Raw genomic sequence first — 18,198 nt, forward strand, 5'->3', positions numbered from 1 at the left:
CTTGTTACTGAGGAAGCAAAGAGCTTTTAGCTTCATGTCAAGGAATTAGGCAACACAAAATAAACTAACACGCTGATATACAGGAGCACTCTCAGAGAGCTCCAGCAGAAAAGGGCTGGTAGGAAACCTGCAGAGTGTCTGGGCAGCACAGCCCAGAAACCAGAAATAACAACGATTTGTCCACTCCTATGTGAGGAAGCTGGGTTACGTCATGGTGAGGAGCGTTTCGTTTACGGTGAGGCACTGAAGTCAGTGGTGCTGGACTGCTTTAAAGAAAAGGCTGTCTTTACTGTATTTAGTTTTGCCACAACCTCCTCAGACATATCCACGGTAAAGCCAGGCCATTCTGAAAACCAGCCTTTGTGTTGTCCCTGCAGTGAGCCTGGAGGTGTAGCCTCAGGTAAGCACACAGTCCTAAAGCTCCCCAGACTGCTGACTGTGACCCAGACACACATTTGGAGTGGGATGCTTTCTTTTCAGGTTGCGTATAGTTATATTTATGAGCAAAGCATTTCAAAGTGTCTGAAGGACCTTTTGTTTTTCATAATAAACAAATGAGAGTCACGGCAGCTTTTTGTAACCAACACCACGCACCCGTAAGAAGAGTTTCAGGCAACACATAAGGTAGTTATGTGAGGGGGTAAGCAGGGTGAACTTTTCCTGGGTCAAACTTTTGAGAGTGGTAGGTTCTGCCTGGAAATTGGGGTGCACAGGTACAAGTGGCCTCAAGATGCGCCAAGGTAAGTTTAGGTGGGATGTTAGGAAAGACTTCTTTACAGAAAGGGTAGTTAGGTACTGGAATGGGCTCCCCAGGGAGGTGGTTGAATCGCCATCCCTGGATGTGTTTAAGAGCCGTTTGGATGTGGTGCTCAGGGATATGATTTAGCAGAGGGTTGTTAGAGTTAGGGTACTATGGTTAGGATGCGGTTGGACTTGATCTTCGAGGTCTTTTCCAACCTGGGTAATTCTATGATTCTAAGTGCCGTGGCTATCTGAGAAGAGCACAGCTGCAAATTGGGAAGGATAGTCTGTTGAGTGTCTGCTGAGAGTAACTCTTGCAGCAGCCAATGCTGGGAACAGAATTGATTTTTTTAATGACTATTTTGGGGTCAACTTTCAGCGGATGAGAAAAGCTTTGACTGGGAAATGAGGTCAATTGAAGTCTTTATGTCCCAAAGGCAAACACAGAAATCAAAGAGAAGTAAAATATTATGAAATATCTGTAGTATTTGCAACAAGGAAACAGGTTTCTCTCTGGTCTTGTTGGGGAAGATTTATCAGTTCCCAGTATCAGCATGTAGAAGTTTTGTTATTGAATCACCACAGATACCTTCTTATTTATTCATTCATTCATTTATTCACTTATGTAAGCTCAATTTGTGAGCTTTAGTGGGGTCAGCTTATAGGGATCCTGATAACAGAGAGAGTGCATCCACTTGCTTGTAGCTGAAAGTCCTTATTTCTGCCTGTGTACTGCGTAGTGCACAACACTCGTTTGCCATTCCTCTTCAGTGAGGTGACTCAGTGGGCCTGTATTTATTTTGTGCAAATATGTTCAAGGTGTGCACATGTGTGGTGAAGGAGCAAAATCAACAAGCACTGTATATCCCTTTTTCTCTTTGAGCATGTCCAGAGTGTTACAACGTGCATCCTCAAAACCTGTTTGACACATCCAGCATCTGAGAAGCCCAATTGGGCTGGCTGGTCTGTGTCAGCATCCTTCTTAAGCATCCTTGCCCAAGGAGGTTGTGGATGCCCCATCCATGGAGGCATTCAGGGCCAGGCTGGATGTGGCTCTGGGCAGCCTGGTCTGGTGGTTGGCGACTCTGCACATAGCAGGGGGATTGAAACCAGATGATCATTGTGGTCCTTTTCAACACAGGCCATTCTATGATTACTTTATTAAATTAGGAGCTCTGATTGGCATCTTGCAGCTTCTATTCAGGCTATTGCTTGCACTGGTTCTTGTCCAGCTGGAAAGGGAGGCAAAGATAGAGGAGTTAGGGGAACTGTGAGAGATGAAATTGGGGCTGTGGTGGTAAAATGGCAGAGGCTGTCAGGAGGGGGAGGACTGGGGGCGTCACAGAGGACAGAGACCCAGCAGGCAGAGGTGCTCTGGTGCTTCCAGTGGGCCTGAAGCATAAGGGGGAACAGGCTGCAAGTTACAGGGTGGGTAAGACTGGGCTATGTAATGGAGAGCACATTGCTGCGAGGAGGGAATTACGGAAGGGATGTTGGCAAGCGGAGGCCCGTGCTTTACAAAAACCCCTTCAGAATCTTGTGCACAATCTGCGGTCCTCTGTGGAACTTTGTGCCAAATTCTGGCAACGAGTTCGTGTGCTCCTCAGCCCCAGCAACCTGCAGACCTCGCGGTGCAGATGTAAAGACGTAGACAGGCAGCTGAACATGTGGGCTGCTATGTCGCAGGGGCTGCACCACGGCCTTCCCCGCTAAGGAGCGGCTGCCGGATAGAGGCCGCCCCCAGCGCCCCTTTCCCTCGGCGCTGCGGGTTGAAGAGTTTGAACACCGCTCCGTCTCTCCCTCCCCACACGCTGAGGCGCGGCCGCTCGCAACGGTCGCTCCGTGCCGCATCCTCTGCCAACCCCCGAGCGCCGATCTCTCGCCCCCTAACGCCCGGCGGGACGGAGATGGGGGGAGAGGGCGGGCGGAAGGCGGCTGAGGCGCGGCCCCGCGGCAGAGCGCCCAAGGCGCGCCGCGCTCCAGCTGTTGCAAAGCACCGCAGCTCCCCCTCGCCCTCCCCCTCCTCCTTCTTCCCCTGCAGGCAGCGGCCGCCGCCGGGTGCCCTCTGACCAATGAGGGGGCGGCGGAGGGGCGGGCGCTGCCAGCGCGAGGGACGGGAGGCGGGCGCTGCGCCGCGCTCCGCTCCGCTCCGCTCCGTTCGGTGCTGGCTGGCGGCCCCGCTGCGAGCCGCGCGCTGCCTGCTCCACCGCAGCAAGCAGCGAGCTGCCCCGGTACGGCACGGTACGGCACGGTACGGTACAACGAGCGTCCGCGGCGGAGGAGCCCGAGCGCTGCCGAACGGCGGCACCATGGCGGTGGAAGAAGAGGGGCTGCGGGTCTTCCAGAGCGTCAGGATTAAAATCGGTGAGGGCCGGGGGGCGGCTTCCGCGCTCCCTTCGCTCGGAAGTTTGAAAGCGGGCGGCGGGGCTCGGCCGGGCTCGGCTGTGGGACCGGAGCGGGCTGCCGTGCTGGAGGAGCGGGCGGATGATGTCGGCTCGCGGCTTCTGGGACAGCTCTGCCCCTGAGGGAAAGCCCCGCGGCCGTGCTGCCCCTCATCGGTGGGTGCGAGTGCGGGGCCGGGAGCTCCGCGGGCTGCGGAGGAGCTGGGAGATGCTGGCAGCGGCGAGGAGCTCTGGAGCGCTCCGATCGCCGCCTGAAGTTGTCCTGCTGCCGACTCCAGTTACCGGAGTTCCTGCAGAACGAAGCGCTCGGTGTGCTCGCAGAACGGCAACGAGGGCTTTGGCTGCCTCGGATCGCGGGCAGCGGGGTAGAAAAGCGGCTGCCTCGCTTAGCTTCGCTGGCAGAAGGTCCGGGTGCGGGAGCGGCGCGGCGCGCTGAGGGGCTGCAGCCGGCGCTGTGCTGCTATCCGGCAGGGGGCGGCGCTGAGCCCGCTTGGAGTGGACCGTTCTGCTCGGCGGATCGCGGCTGAAGGCGCCGTGATGGGCTGCCGCGGCGCTCGTGGGGGCTGGTGTGGAAAAGTGAAACGCTCCTCTGTTGCTGACCGCCTCTGGGGACGGTTGTCAATAGAACGGAGGTGGCGGGAGTGGTTTGTGGTGTGTGGAGGAGGTAATTCTAGCGGGAGAGCTTTGTAAAGCGATTGGCATCTTGGAGCCTCCACCTGCAATTCCTTCTGGGCTTGTAGGCTTACTGCAGAAGGCACCAGTGAGTGGGTAAGGAAGGAGGTGTCCTGGGACGCTGCTTTGGCCTGCTATCCCCAACAGCAAATTCGTTTGTCTTTTAGCAGTTCCCACTGTCGAATATCCCTCAGATTGCTTTCTTGTGTAGTGACAGGAGGCTTTGATAGGTCTTGTGATGGCTAAGGGGTAAATCATCGAGAAGCGAAGGGTACATTATTTCACGACTCGCTTTCATTTATCACACTTAGAAGTGGTCAGGCCTACAGTCAGTTCTGCCCTTTGGAAGTCTGTTTCGTGGCCAAGTTCTGACTGATCTGACCAACTTCCAGATGTTCTTATCTTGATTCTGCGTTGCTCAGCCTGTAGCCTGTTTGCTGCAAATCAGGACAGGGGCACAGTTACACAAGTGTGCTGTGTGTGGATCTGGTGAAACACAGGGCTGATGCTTGGGTGAATCAGTGACAGTGCACCGCTAGGTCAGCACGGAGCACCCATGGCTGTGTCCCTTTCTTAACAGAGAGGGTGAAGGCTTTGAGCTGTGCACAGGTTGTTGGTAGCCTGAAAATGTTTGTGTGTCCAAATGTAATGTATTGCTATGGCTGGATCTTGTGTTGTTTCCAAGAAGCTGCAGGTAAATGAAGCTGTTGTCCGTGGCTGCTGCTGTTATCAGTTCTTTTGGGACTGATTTAGATGGGAAATGATATCCCAGATCTCCTAAATGCTTCCCCATTCTGAATAGTGCTCTTTTTAGCCTTGCTTGGATTTGTCTTCATCTGTTTGATCTACTGGAAGCGTGAACTCCTGAGCTGCTCAGGATCCTGTACTTCCCTCATTTGGTTGCCTTACCACCAATGTGCCATTTCCAGAGCCATTCCCCATGAGGTGCTGAAGTCACGGGCCAGCACTGTGAATGCTGTCAAGCTGCTGTGAGTAGCAACTTGGTAGGGGGGGATTGTTACTCTGCTGCCCTTTGTCCGGTTTCTGGTTGATTCTCTGGTTTGTTGAACTGAAAGAACTTGATGCCCGACTACTTTTGCTCACATCTGTTGCAAATAAGTGACATACGGTGAAACAGAAAATGAAATGCGTGTGCTAATGACCGCGCTCTTCAAATGGCCATTCAAAACGGATTCCTCTTGGCTCTCCTTCACTGAAACTGTTGTCCTCTTGTCTTTTTTTTTTCCTTAATAGAAAATTATTTTTACCGGAATCCCTTCTGCATAAACAAAACAATGTGTCATGTAAGACTAAACAAACACTTCCTATAAGATTGCCACTTTGAGGAAGTGTGCAGTGCTGATATTTCCATGAGTCAGTGTTTCAAAACCTGAAAGGAAACAACAGAAGAACTCTGTGGCTGGCGATTGGCTGGAGAAACTACAAAGAGCGTGCTTCTGCTTGACAACATGACTTGCGTTGTGCTGTTAATAGTATTTAGTAAACACGCTCTACCTAATGGCTCCATTTTTCTCCTTAAATGGCATCAAATATTAAACATTCAGCTGAAAAAATTCAAAGCTCCTATTCATCATTTTGGCTTTGGAAGGCTGCATCCTGCTTAGCAGAGAGCTCTCTGGCAAGATTTCCTTTGTGAAATTATTGAGCATCTACCAAAACCACTCGTCTCCCTGTAAAGTAACAAGTGTTCCACGATTCCCCAAATCTAGTACTCGTGTCTCTTAGAGCATTAGGCTCCACTCTAAGATTGTGTGTTTTCTAGCTGCGACTAGGCTTGTTGTATAGGTTAAACTGTCCCATGGCTTCTTTGCTAACTTAAAGAGAGCTACGTAGCTTCAGATATTGTGAAAGGAATTGGGCTTTTCTTTGGAAGCTGAGAGTTTTAGGTGAAATCAGGGAGTGAGTGTTTGCTCAAGTGCTGGTATCCTAGCGTTTAAGCAGGTCGGTTGCAATGAGAAGGTATTTGTTGCCCTTCGATCATGAAACTTGATAAGGAATAAATCAATGAGAGGAACATCTCCCTGCATTTCTGTAAGGGTACGGAGGACCCGTCTTGACTCTGGCAAACTTTATGACCCCGTCAGTCTAATAATCCTAAGATTGATCAGGGAAATCCACTTTGCCTTGAGAAGATGTCCCTCTTAATGTTGTCTGTTGGGATTTGCTGCCTTGTCTTAAGTGGTTACTCATGGAAGCAAGTAAGTGTGACTAAACATGCTCACCGCCTAATACTGTAAAAGGATTTATTCCCGTTTAAGTGGGGCGGGAGGTTGTTCGGTAGGTATTTTTAGAAAAAGAGAATTTTTGCCTATTACGTCCTTCTATCTATAGATTTATCTCATAGTAGGTGATTATTTAGGAAGTGTAAAATCTCTTTTAGAAAATCACTGACGTCTTTGCAGTGTTTCAAAGTTAGTGGAGCAACAAGTTAAGAAAGGAAGAAGAGTTATTTGCATCTCACCCTGAATATATTCAAGACTTCTCAGGATCGTTTCTGCGCATCGAAAGGTTATCGAGTGCAATTCAAATTCACGCTGCGTTAAAATAAAGCGGTAACTTATGCTATTATTAATTGTCACGCTGAAAGCTATTCAAGGCTTGAGTCTGACAGGAGGGTGCAGAGTACGTGATGCAGATTTTTCACCTCTGGTTTAATAGTTCAAACAGAGCGCAGTTTGGTGGGTGTTGTGTCGGGTGTGCTGAACGGAGTGGAGCTGGGAGATGTGCTGTTTGTAGAGATGCTGGGGCTGCCTGTGGGCTATGGGGGACAGCTGGGACTGGAGCAAGTGTGGGGAACAAAGTGCAGTTTCTCCAAGTAAGAAGCTAAGGTAGCACTGGGTAATACTTGAGTGAACTTGTCTTGTGCAGAAATCAAGGATGCCTGACATCAGATTATCCACTAATTAACTCATTAACTTTATTTTTTGTAAGGGAAGAAATGATTCTGCGCGAGGATGGAAGGCAGCGTGATTTGCCTTGTGTAGAGTTAAATTCTAATGAATGGAACCACGAAACATCTGCTCAGAGCCTCTGAGAGCAGGAAGCACGTTTTCTGTTTACTTTCTTTTTTCTTTTGGAATTAATAAATTTGGAAAAAGCAATCTCCGCTGTGAGAGCTAATGGTGTTCTCTTGTCTTCTCATGGAGGTGATTATCTGCTGGTCAGAGTACCAAATGCTCTTACACGAGGGCGTTATGTAAGTGCTGGGTATCTTAGCTTCCCTGTTTCCCAGCAAATGCTTTTGAAAACTTTTCATTGCATTGGAACATTCTACAAGTTTTGTTTTGTTTTTAAAGTAGATTGAAAACATATTCCTTAGATTATTGGGCTGAGTAGGTCCCAGTATTAGCTTCTGTGCTACCTCTTCTTTGGTCTCTGATGCCTGATGCTCATCCGCGTTTGGCACATGGCTCTGTGATATGCTAACACAAGTCAGCGCTTTGTGGGAAGTCATTCAGTGCGCTCGTGCTTCCATTTAAGGGATGCTTCCCCTCCCATTTAAGGGATGCTTCCCCTCCCATTTAAGGGATGCTTCCCCGTGCCTGAAAGGTGCTTTCATCCCAAAGCAGGATTAGAAAGCAGATGCAAAAGAGCAGCCTACTGCTAACCTACCATTGATGACATGCACTGGGTTAACATTCTCAAAGGAGTTAGGCAGAACAGACTGCAAATGGACCGCCAGATATTCCCCCTGTACTTTCTCAGTCTGTGACCGGTGAGGGACTGACAGATCTCTGTTGGAGGAGCCCGAGTTGAGAATCATTCTGTTGGAAGCAGTAGTTACACTTCTCTGAGAGCTGAATTAAATCTTCGAGTAGCTCACGTAGCCACTTGTCTCTTGGGGAGGAGCAGAAGGATGAGGCAAAATCCACTTAGGGTTGTTACGGAGTACTTAATACCTTTAATTTTGTTACAATTCACTTGTGGGTAAAGGCTCTGCTAACTGGTGCTGGGAGAATGAACCTTAGGGGTTTTGTGAGTGGAGGAAGAAGCTCAGAGTAAAGGATGGAAAGCGTAGTTTGCTGGATATGGGGAAAGCTGTAAATAGCAGACATCATTTCAGCTCAGCAAATGTTTAGCCACAGATATAAAAAAGCAAAACGAATGTTTGCATGCCAGTGGGCTGTTCATGCATCTGAGGAGGAAGTCAAGAAAGAGATATATACAGAAGTTAAAACATGTGCTGTTGTGTCATACTGTTACGCTTTCAGTGCTGCTAGTAGCGGGAGTTTGGCTGTTCTGTGGTTGAATCCTGGTGTTTGAGGTACGGTCGGAGGTAGTAACAGATTGTATTTTATTAGACTGTAAAGCTGGTCACACACTTGAACATTGCTATCTCAGCTTCCGGCTTTATCAACATCTATTAGAACTTATGGAACGCCAGTTCTTTCACAGGGCCTTTTTGATTGCTTCAGCATGGTGGGTCGGTGACTGAATTTAGGATGCAGCTGAAAGCTTTGTTTTGGAATGAAAACAAAACAAATCTAACTTCCTTCCTCCCCCTTCCTAACCTCTACCAAGGGAAAGCAACTTCCCTGAAACTTCATGTGTTGTTTTCCTCCTATAGAAGAGCTTTCTAGGTGAAAGTTTTTTTGCCAAGTGAAACGTGAGCCTTTAAGATGATAAAGAATTGGATTTGTGTTTTGTTTTTCCTTCTGTTTTCATTTCTCAGAGCTGTTAATGGCTCATTGCCAAGTGTTAGATGTGTTACACATTCATTGGAGATTGTGGGGGGGATTTGAGGCTTTTCTTCCTCCCCCCCTTTACTATGTGAGAAGAAAGTGTCGGATGTCTGGGGTTTTTTGAGGTCTTCTGAGGAAAGGACAAAACCATTGAAGCCTTGCAGCCCAGTCTGACCTCCTTTCCTTCTCAGTTTGGTTGGGAGTGCTGCTCTTCACTTGTACTTTCCAGACCTCAGATGTTTTACCTTTTTCTTTCCAGATGTGAGACTGCATTGCTGGTTGTTCCCTCTTCCCAGCGGGAGCACCAGGGCAGAATGAAGAGCTCTTCATTAGCCCAACAGCTGTATCTTGTTGCTCCCTACTTGCTGAGCTGTCTAGCTGTGTGACTGCCTGCAACACCTGGAAAGGATGAGGAGCATGTAGTGGGTAATTGCTGCAGTACAAAAGAGGAGGTTCATGCGTGTTCCCTGTTAGGAGAGGATGAGGGAGCTGGGGCTGTTTAGACTGGGAAAAGGTAGCTGAGGGGAGACCTTATTGCTCTTTTCCAATATCTGAAAGGTGCTCATAGCGAGAGTGGAGTTGGTCTCTTCTCACTGGTGACAGGTGACAGGACGAGGGGAAATGGCCTCAAGTTGCGCCAGGGTAAGTTTAGGTTGGATATCAGGAAACACTTCTTTATAGAAAGGGTTGTTAAGCACTGGAATGGGCTTCCCAGGGAGGTGGTTGAGTCACCATCTCTGGTTGTGCTTACAAACCATTTGGATGTGGTGCTCAGGGACATGATTGAGCAGAGGGTTGTTAGTCAGGGTAGTATGGGTAGGTTGTGGTTGGACTTGATGATCTTTAAGGTCTTCTCCAACCTGAGTGATTCTGTGATTGATTCGGTGAGTGGTGGATTTGGGCAGGTAGCACTTGATGCAGTGTTTAATGTGTGTGTTGTTGCACTTTACTTGTATACACCTGCAGCAGGGGGATGAGCAGTAGATGAAGCTTTGCAGATGAGCCATCTGCGACAAATTGGAGAAGAGCCTTGAAGTTCATTTGAAAAGAACAAATAATTTTCCCAGTCGCGAGAGGAGGACTCTTCTGATAACACGGTTCTACGTCCCATAAGATGTAACCTTCAGCTTTCTTTTCATCTTTTACAGTGAGTTTGGGAGGAAACAGAGTAGTCTGTTTGTCACTGGAGTCGTTACTCAAAGAGATTTCAAAACCCAGTTAGAAGAAGTCTGCCTTGCAAGGCCCGAGTTCGTGTATTGAAAAAGGAACTTGCAGCTCTGGAGACACGGGGTTACGCAGGGAGCAGAGAGATGGCTGGGCTTGCAAAGGAGCTCTTTTTCCCAGGGTTCTACCGCTCCTTCTGTTTTAGTTTGTAACTGTGGGGATAAAGTCAGAGTGACTGATAACTGCTTTCTTTTTTTCACCATTTCACAAGTGTAAACAGCCGTTCAGTTCCAATTCTGCAGGAGGTGCATAATAGAAATGAACTTTGTGCTTCTTCATTTTCCTTGCGTTCAACTTTCAGTCGCCTCTCGTGTTCCAAGAGCTGTAAAACTGGCAGCTTGAAACACTTTGCGTACAGTTGTGCTTCTGTTATGGCTGCTTATATAGAATTCCTGTGTTTAAAGAAGCAGCTCCAATAAACCAGATGCTCCGACGCTTGAGTTTTAAACTCTTTAGGAGAGAGGGGAAGCAGTTTATTTTTACTACTGTTTCCAATTTCTTCCAAAAATATTTCTATTTACAAATTGTTTACAGCTACTTAGTTTTGTTCGAGAAGTCCCGAAGAAAACAGTCAGTGGCAGCCTCTTACAAGGCTGCAGTTGATTCTTGCTTGTGTTTCCCAGCTGGTGTTAGAGTACATCTGGAATCTATGAAATTCCTTTCTTTGTTCCTCATTTCCTGTTCCATTCAGGGCTGCCCTGCAGCTTTCTGAAAGCTGTTTCTCTCAGTATCTTCTTCTTGAGCTGTTGTGTTTGAAAGCATTCAGCGAGGTCCTAGAGGTGCTTACGTGTTCCCCTCGAGTTTATCAGCGGAATTGAAGCGTATCGGGGAACTTCTAAGGTGCTTTGTTTCAGAAATTCAACGGGAAGCAGTTTCAGTGATTTCTCTGGCAGTCGTTCAGCTTCCAAAATTGTAGGCAGGAGGGTGGTAGGAAGAGAAGAAAAATCTGCTCGGTTGTATAAAAGCTCCCTTTCTTCGCCCCTCTCTTTTTTCCCTCCTGGAACAATCGCTGGTTTGTGATACAAAATTAGATCTATTTTGCAGGCGACACAGAGTGTGACATTTTACAGTTGCTCTTACAGTTTGGCTCGGGAAGCTGGTGAGTGCTGCGGGGCTCGAGAACGCAGCCTTGGAATACTGAGCTGGGGGTGTGTGACAAGGTGCGCGACAAAGACAAGCCATCCCTCAGCCCTGCAGTGCTTGAAGTAAAGATTCGCCGGCGGGAATTGCGTTGTTGCAGATATCTAACAGTGTCTGAGAGAGAGGGAACGCAGCAGTCTAACAGAACTGGGCTTATTTGTGGCAAGGCTGTTTTGTCCTACCAACAAAACACTTAACGACAACAAAACAGGCGCTTTTATGACCGCTTTACATCCTGAAAATGTCATGAGTGGTTGCCCTGTGTCTTCCAGAGCCAATCATAGAACCACAGAATGGCTTGGGTTGGAAGGGACCTCAAGCATCATCGAGCTCCAGCCCCCCAGCGGCTGCTTCTTTACTTGTTGTCACCTGCCAGCTGTGAGCGCTGCTGCTGGGATGGAGAGGAAAGCTGCTGCGTGCTGGCTGTACTCATGAAGATGTGCAGTGGCATCGTGCCAGTTCAGAACCTTCACGAGACACCTGCTGTCGGGTCTGGTTTGCATTAGGAGCGTTGTTTCTCCTCTTCACACTAGCTGTTTTCCCTTCCATTTCTGAATTGCGCAATCTCGCTGAAGAGGCGGCATTTTCTTTCTCATGAAGAACTTCACTATCATAGAAATATTCGTCTGATTTTTAGCTGCCTCTTTTAAGGCAGTTCAGCAGAGAGAAGCAAGGAATGCTGGCACTGTGAGACCTGTCAGGTCTCTGGATATCGCATTTTCATACCTGCTGACGACAGCTGATTTTTTGTCTTCTCTTGATTCTTTTTTCTCCCCCAGAAACAATGTCATTGATCACAGGAAAAAGCTTGTAAATGTGTGTAGCTGTGTGTTAGTTTAATTCATTGGTCTCATCAGAAAATCAGGGCTAGTGCTACCTGTTCTGCTTACGTTGTAGAGTCGTTCTCCCTTAAGGTTTATGCCCTGCTCTCACCGTCACTGAGGCCCTTCTCTTGATGTCTGCAGATTCTCAGTAGTCTACACCCAGTCTGGGTGTGGAGGCCTTCTCAGGCCTCCTGCTGCGCTGGGACCGTGCCTCTATCCTTGCTTGCCTCCCAAGGTCCAAGGAGTTGCATTTTGTACACGTGGTGCTTCATTTCTAATGGCTGTGTAAGCGTTCCCTAGTAGATAAGCAGAAGGTACCCATCAGCTGTTGCTGCAAACCTCCTGCGATATGTTCCTCTTTGGGAAGCCGGAGTCACGTTTTATACTGTAAGTATTTAACATTTAGGGCTTTGGCTGATATTCCAGTGCCAAGTTGTTAAGGTACCTGAAGAAGCACATTTGTGTTCGGTTAGCATCTGTTGGCCCAAAGTTAAGGTAGGATTTGACCCAACCATCTTATTTTAATCTCTGCCAACATGGGTCTTGCCCTCTGTAGATTGTTCCAAGCAGTTACATTTGCTACCTGCTGTTAGCCAACAGCTCTTGGCTGTTCCGTCTGACCACTGTGAACACCAGAGTTCCCACTAGCAGCAGTGTAGGCCAGTCTGGGCACGATACTGTAGAAGAGGAGCTCCAGGGAATTGCTGCAGAACAGGCCTTGCTGTTAGTGAAGAGAAAGGAGATTGTGGTCACAAATCCAGCCTTGACCAGAGCCAGGTCTGGTCCCTCTCATTAGGAAGCAGAGAGCCAAGCTGGGGTGGTGCCTGGAAATTCGGGTTGTGTGCAGAGTTAGAGGGAAGTAGATTGCAAGACAGTAGCAGTGATATTCTGTATTTGATTCCCCTCCCTACCATGGTGGGGCTTGTTGGTTGTTTTTGCTTTTTTTGTCCTACTAAGCAAAATTGCTTGAGGGGGAGAAAAAACCAACAAATGTCCCATTTCTTTTTTATTCAGACCCGCTATATCCTGCCTATCTGTTTTTTGAGTACTGAGGCAGGAGCTTTTGACAGGGAATTAAAAAGCGCTTGGGGGAATTTGGGATGCTGGGATGTGGCAAAATAACTTGAGTAAAAGGGAAGCTCTAACAGGCTGATAATTAGTGTGTTTTGACACCTGCTTTTGTGACAGCCTTCCAGAGGGCTGTGGGTTTGAAAGCAGAAAATATTCATGTGAATGACTGTGCTAAATCAACTTCAGGACTGAATGTAACTGATCTCTGTAATAGTCTAGCTGGAAATGTTGCATGTGCTGTCATTACTGGAGTTTCATAGTGACGCCTACAAATTCGTTTGTATGCGTCTGGTAATGGGAGTCAGTCATCCTTCAGGTAACAGAAATTTCTGCCTCGTTCTCTTGAATGTAGGCTTTCCTTTGTTGTGCAAAGCGAATCACTGGAACTGAGAGCGTATTTTTCTCCTAGTTTTATCAAGTCAAACTTGCCGAATCTTATTCTTTATTATGTTGTGTCTCTTTGTTCTTTAAGGCAGGGTCCCTATTTCAGCTGCACCATGCGCCCTGTATTGGGAATCCCATAGGAGCAAATGCCGTGCTTATCAGAGCAGGCACAATGCAAAGTTGTGTTGCTTCATAGCCCTGATTAAGTTTGTGCTCCTGGGCACTAATTCAGTGCGCTAGAAGCCAAGTGTGCTGAGCATCTGTATCTGTAGGGGTAGCAGAGTGTGGGAGGGATGGGCTGAAGCCCACTCGATTTTTTGCTTTGTGGTGCTTTGTATGTGCTTGAATGATAGCTTTCTGTGGAGAACATGAGATTAATGATAAAATAGGCCAGCACAGGATGAGGGTGATGGAAGTATAAAGCTGCAATACGTCGCTTTGAGCCAGTGTGTTGGCTTCATTTTAATCGGGATTTCTGTTTGTTTATTTTTAACAGGCATTAAAGTAAAATTATGGCACCAAAAAAAAACTTATAATCAAGAGCATGGTTACGTGATTTCTTTTGAGGAGTGGAACGCTTAGTTGGCAATATGAATTGTGTTGTAGGGCTCTGAACTGAGAGTGCCTGGGGGAGAAAGGGGAGGAGGTTGAAGCTTTTTTAACTCAGTTAACTCTGCTGTTCCAAGTCTTGTGTGTTACTGATGGGGTCTCTGAATGGTCTTTAGTTATGCATGGACTTCCAGATCTGATCATCACTTTCTAGGTTTAGCTATAAACCTTGTATTCACACTGATGTTGGTTTGTAGTCTTCCAGTTGCCCAGATGGTTTGGATCCAGACAGTCAGGGCAATTGACAGGGAGTGTGACCTGGCCCATTTTACATTCTTCTCAGGTGTTATTTTTTTTTTCCTTAAGTTCATTAATTCCTTAATTAACCGTAATGAGCTTTGATAATAACTATTTGAAAGACAGACTGATTTAGGATAGTCACTGAAACACAAAGGTGCTGTTCTGCCTGTAAGACAGCGTGGATACTTTACTTATGTGGAGTCACAGAATGGTTTGTGTTGGAAGGCACCCCGCAGCCCACCCCTGCTGTGGGCAGGGCTGCCCCCTCCAGCTCAGGCTGCCCAGGGCCCCATCCGACTTGGCCATGAGCACCTCCAGGGTGCTTCTCTAGGTAGCTGTGCCAGTGCCTCACTGCCCTCTGAGTGTATGACCTAATGATACTGGGCATAGATCATCATGCAAGCTTATGAGCCAATCTGAGGCCAGTATACAGAAAGAAGGGGTTTGTACTTCTGTGAAGCATTGGTGAGCTTCCAAAGTCCAAATACTTGAAGTTGAGTGGTACCAGCGTGAGGGTTGTCTAGTGGCCTCTTAATTTGATGTTCATGTGAACATGAAACTCCAGCTATATGGCAATACATCTTATAAATAAATAAATAAACACTGTGTTTCTTTAAGTCCATTAAGTTCTTAAGAAGGTACCTCATGAGCAGTTCTGTATCCTGCTCCTGCGCTGAAATATGCTGCATACCAAGCGTTTGTCCAGTTCAAAACCTGCTCTGACAACACTTGTGATGAGCTCTTTTGTTGTCCTGCTTGGCATGCTGTGGACTTCTTTGAGTTCTGTTTCTGTCGTTTTTGAGTTTGAAGTAACAGTCTTAAGTGGGAAACAGGGTTGAAAAATGATACCTACCAGGCATAGTGACAATTTAAGGCTAATTCTGGATTCTTCTACCTGCTTTTCCTCCCCCCTCATCCTAAGGCTGGCACACACTCCCTGCACAGCTCACTTCAGCTGCCACAGTGACTGACTGGTGTGTTTGCAAGTTGGACTTGAGGTTTCACCTCGGGTACTCCCAAGAAGAAAAGTGCTGACTCTACAAACACGTGAGACTGGGGCATTGCTGTTGTGCTTGGTGGTCCTCTTTCTGCATAGTCTGTTCCCTGTGCACCTTTTCCGTGCTGAGAAGTGAGGGGCAGTTGCCTCCCCCAGAGTGGGCTCCCAGCTGCAAGGGAATGGAGCTGCTCTAGTCAAGCAGTGCAGAGGGCAGCAAGAGCCTGACTAGGGCATGGTACAGCAAAGCGCAAGGAGGATTCTGTTTCTCTGCCTGGCAAAGTCTTGTTTCCTTCCTTTTGAGATCCTGTTCTTGTCAATCTGCATTTTAATGCCTTCTGCACCCTCCTGGACATCACAGGGCTCTTGCAGTGAAAGCCCTGCTCAGCATATTCACTGCTGGGGAAATAAAATGCAATACCAGAATGAATAGCTCTCCCAAGGGTCAGAGGAGATCCCAAATTCTGTTTTCAGGCATTTATTTATTTATTTATCCTGTTTTAATTAAATCCCTATTTTAAAGCCTGTTTTAAAGCAAGGGACTGCCTAGCAACTTTAACATCTGCAGGAGGAGCTGACTTCTGAGTCGATGCAACTGCTTTAGCTGAAGTGCTTGAGGAGGGCAGGAGCTGAGTAGAAAACAGTTGTAGTGACCGTTTGGGTCTGGAGAATAGAAAGTAGGGAGGAAGCTGTTACTGGGAAGTCGGTACTAAATTGTTGCTTTCCCTTTTCTTCCCCTTGCGTACCTCTGTCCCTCCTGCAGCAGGACATGTTCAGATGCTTCCCATCCTTCTCCAAGTTTCTCACTCCAGTTATCGCCTTCTGTAAGCTGGCAGCAATGGGAATCCAAGCACTGCGCTACCACATGGAGGTACCCATCCAGGTGTAGGGCACTGATTTGTGTGAGGGTAAGACTTGGACTGTAGCTTCTCTTCTACTTGCGTGGAGTTTGAATGGTGCAAGAGAAGCCTGCCACAGCCCTAATAACAAATCTGACTTCTAGCTGCTTACCTTTCTGAAGAGCCCTTGGTCACTGAGGGAGCAGGGGGCCCAGTGAGGCTTTTACCAATGCTTTGTCACACAGCTCCTTTTTCCCATTGGACTGTTCTGAGCTCAGGCAGCTGTGGATCACAGTTGGCCTCAAGCTGAGGCTTTGGAACCTGAGGGTTGGGGGAGTACTGGTGCTCAGGGCCCTGGGAGCTCTGATGTTGCCAAAAAGGCTTGTCTGGGCCAGCCTTTCTCTAATAAAACTTTGCAGTTCCTCATCCTGGGGTGGGAATCCTAAAGGGTGAAAAGAAGAAGTGCAGCTGCAATAACAGAAAACGGGGCTGCCTGTTTTGTAATGCTGACTGTGGCAATAAAACGCATCCTGTGTGCTGGGGGAGCCAACCTCCAACTGTGATTCTTGAAGTCGCTGTGACTTGCTTTGTGAGGAGAGCGTTTCCACAGCTATTTGTGGTTAAGAGGGGGTGTGGGAGGCACTAGCTATTAGGTAGCTATTGCTCCAGCATATAACGATGATTGCTAATTGGCCTGTCGGGATGGAAAGCAAATAAATTCTCGTGAAGCCCCCCTAACCTTTTGCAGCTGTGTTTTGTCCCTTTATTCATCTATTTGGCAAATAGCAAGCTCTCGTTCTGTGACATTTTTAGTGATTTATTCTTCTTCCCTTTTTCTGTGGTTTGAAAACCATGTCCGATTTTGTGAAGTTTCTGGTCCGTGTTCTTAACTTCTCCCTGGGCTGTGGCAAGCCCGCTCTTACATCATGTCAGCACCATTCTGTTGGTTAGCTGAAGGGAACTATTAGCATCATGTTTCTTTCCTTCTCTTTTCCTCTCCCCTATCCCAGACAGAAAGTCATAAGGACTTTTTAGACTCCCAATGATCCACAAGTAGGAGCTGCATTGAAGGGGTTCTTGCAAAAGGCAGAAGGGCTGTGGAGAGCTGCACAAATAAGTTCTCAGCTCGACCTGTGGTTCTCCCGGGCTTGGGGTGGGAGGGTTCTGTCTGCATGTGAATTTACTGCTGCTTGAGGGGACAGCGGTTTGTCTTGGTCTTTGTAATGCTCTGCTTCTATGGAAGGGTGAGCAATGACCGGTGCTTTATAGGCAGACTTGTGGTGCCTGAGTCTTCCTCTTTAGTTCTCCCCAGTTAGAAGAATGAAGAATTTCAGTGTGATTCTTTTTATTGCTATTATTATTTAATAAGATGAGCAATTCATTCAAAATGTTTTAAGCTGTAGGCTGAATGCCTATCGTGGAAGATTCACCTGTCTCTTAACATGCACACAAAGTCTGCACTATGCGAGTTCAGTAATTCCTTGCAGTAAGCATTGCTGTGTATCTCAAGTTATCTTGCTTGTGTAAGAGCAGGGTGATGACAGGGAATCAAGTTAAGCAAAGAGTAAAAAGAGCAGTTGTGGGAGAAAGCTTTTCACAGTCGCTGTGCGAAGAATGTGGAAGAGGATCTCGCTAAACCAAGGAGAAGGGAGAGCGAATTCAAAGTGTACAGTCAGTTATCACACCTTCCTTCCCAGAGTGGCTTTCCTGTTAGCATAGGGGTTTATGAGAGCTTTCTCACCAAAGGGTTGTGCTGATTCTGGCACTGCCTGTGTTGGATGAGGTACCATGAGCTGGAAGATGCATCAAGGAGGCGGAAGGGGAGAGAAGTTGAAAGGACACGCTTATCTGGTTAAGTGGCTTTTTCCTCCCTGCTGGGAAGACCACAGAGCAGTGCTATCTATTCAGCAGACATCTTTTGTTGGGTGTGAACTGTTTGTAATTTGCACTTCTGAGTGATAAGTGAGAGAGCTTTATTAGAGATAGCCTGTATGATACAGGTAGTTGTCATCAGGCATCTCTAATGGGGATCTGTCAGGGGAGCAAAGGAATGAGGAAGGAAGCTTCTTGTGCCCCATCTCTTTTCTTTTGAATGTAGGTTTGACTTACGGTGTTTCCTCTGCTTCTAGAAGAAAGCAAGGCTGAGTCTGTGCTGGAAATTAGAAAGACAGCTTCTAATTTACAAGGCAGATCTTGGATAAAGGTGATTATATCTCCTTTGCATTTACAATAGGGAGCAAGCTAAAGGAAGAGGTACCATTTAAACTGGTCTCAAAGTGGGACTGGAACTGGGGAATGGAAGTCACAACACCCCTTTGAGTTCTGCAGCTGGCAAACGAATCATGATTTGTTGGT

The 18,198-nt window shown here is 47.4% G+C and overlaps 1 protein-coding gene across 3 annotated transcripts in view; it reads left to right on the top strand.

Moving 5' to 3' along the window:
- RASA3 (RAS p21 protein activator 3) overlaps positions 1–18,198 on the top strand; it is a 167,716-nt gene that overhangs the window by 37,175 nt on the left and 112,343 nt on the right. The window contains exon 1 of one of the 3 annotated variants that reach the window (XM_072345767.1): positions 2,799–3,105. The exons of 1 other annotated variant lie outside the window; for it this stretch is intronic. In XM_072345767.1, coding sequence (XP_072201868.1) covers positions 2,814–3,105 — 292 coding nt within the window. In that variant the 5' untranslated portion in view covers positions 2,799–2,813. Of the gene's footprint in view, positions 1–2,798; positions 3,106–18,198 lie in introns of those variants that run through there. One more of the 3 variants, XM_072345776.1, reaches the window with a different exon arrangement.

Source organism: Excalfactoria chinensis, chromosome 1 (assembly GCF_039878825.1).
Source record: "Excalfactoria chinensis isolate bCotChi1 chromosome 1, bCotChi1.hap2, whole genome shotgun sequence".
In the NCBI taxonomy this organism is placed as follows: Eukaryota; Metazoa; Chordata; class Aves; order Galliformes; family Phasianidae; genus Excalfactoria; species Excalfactoria chinensis.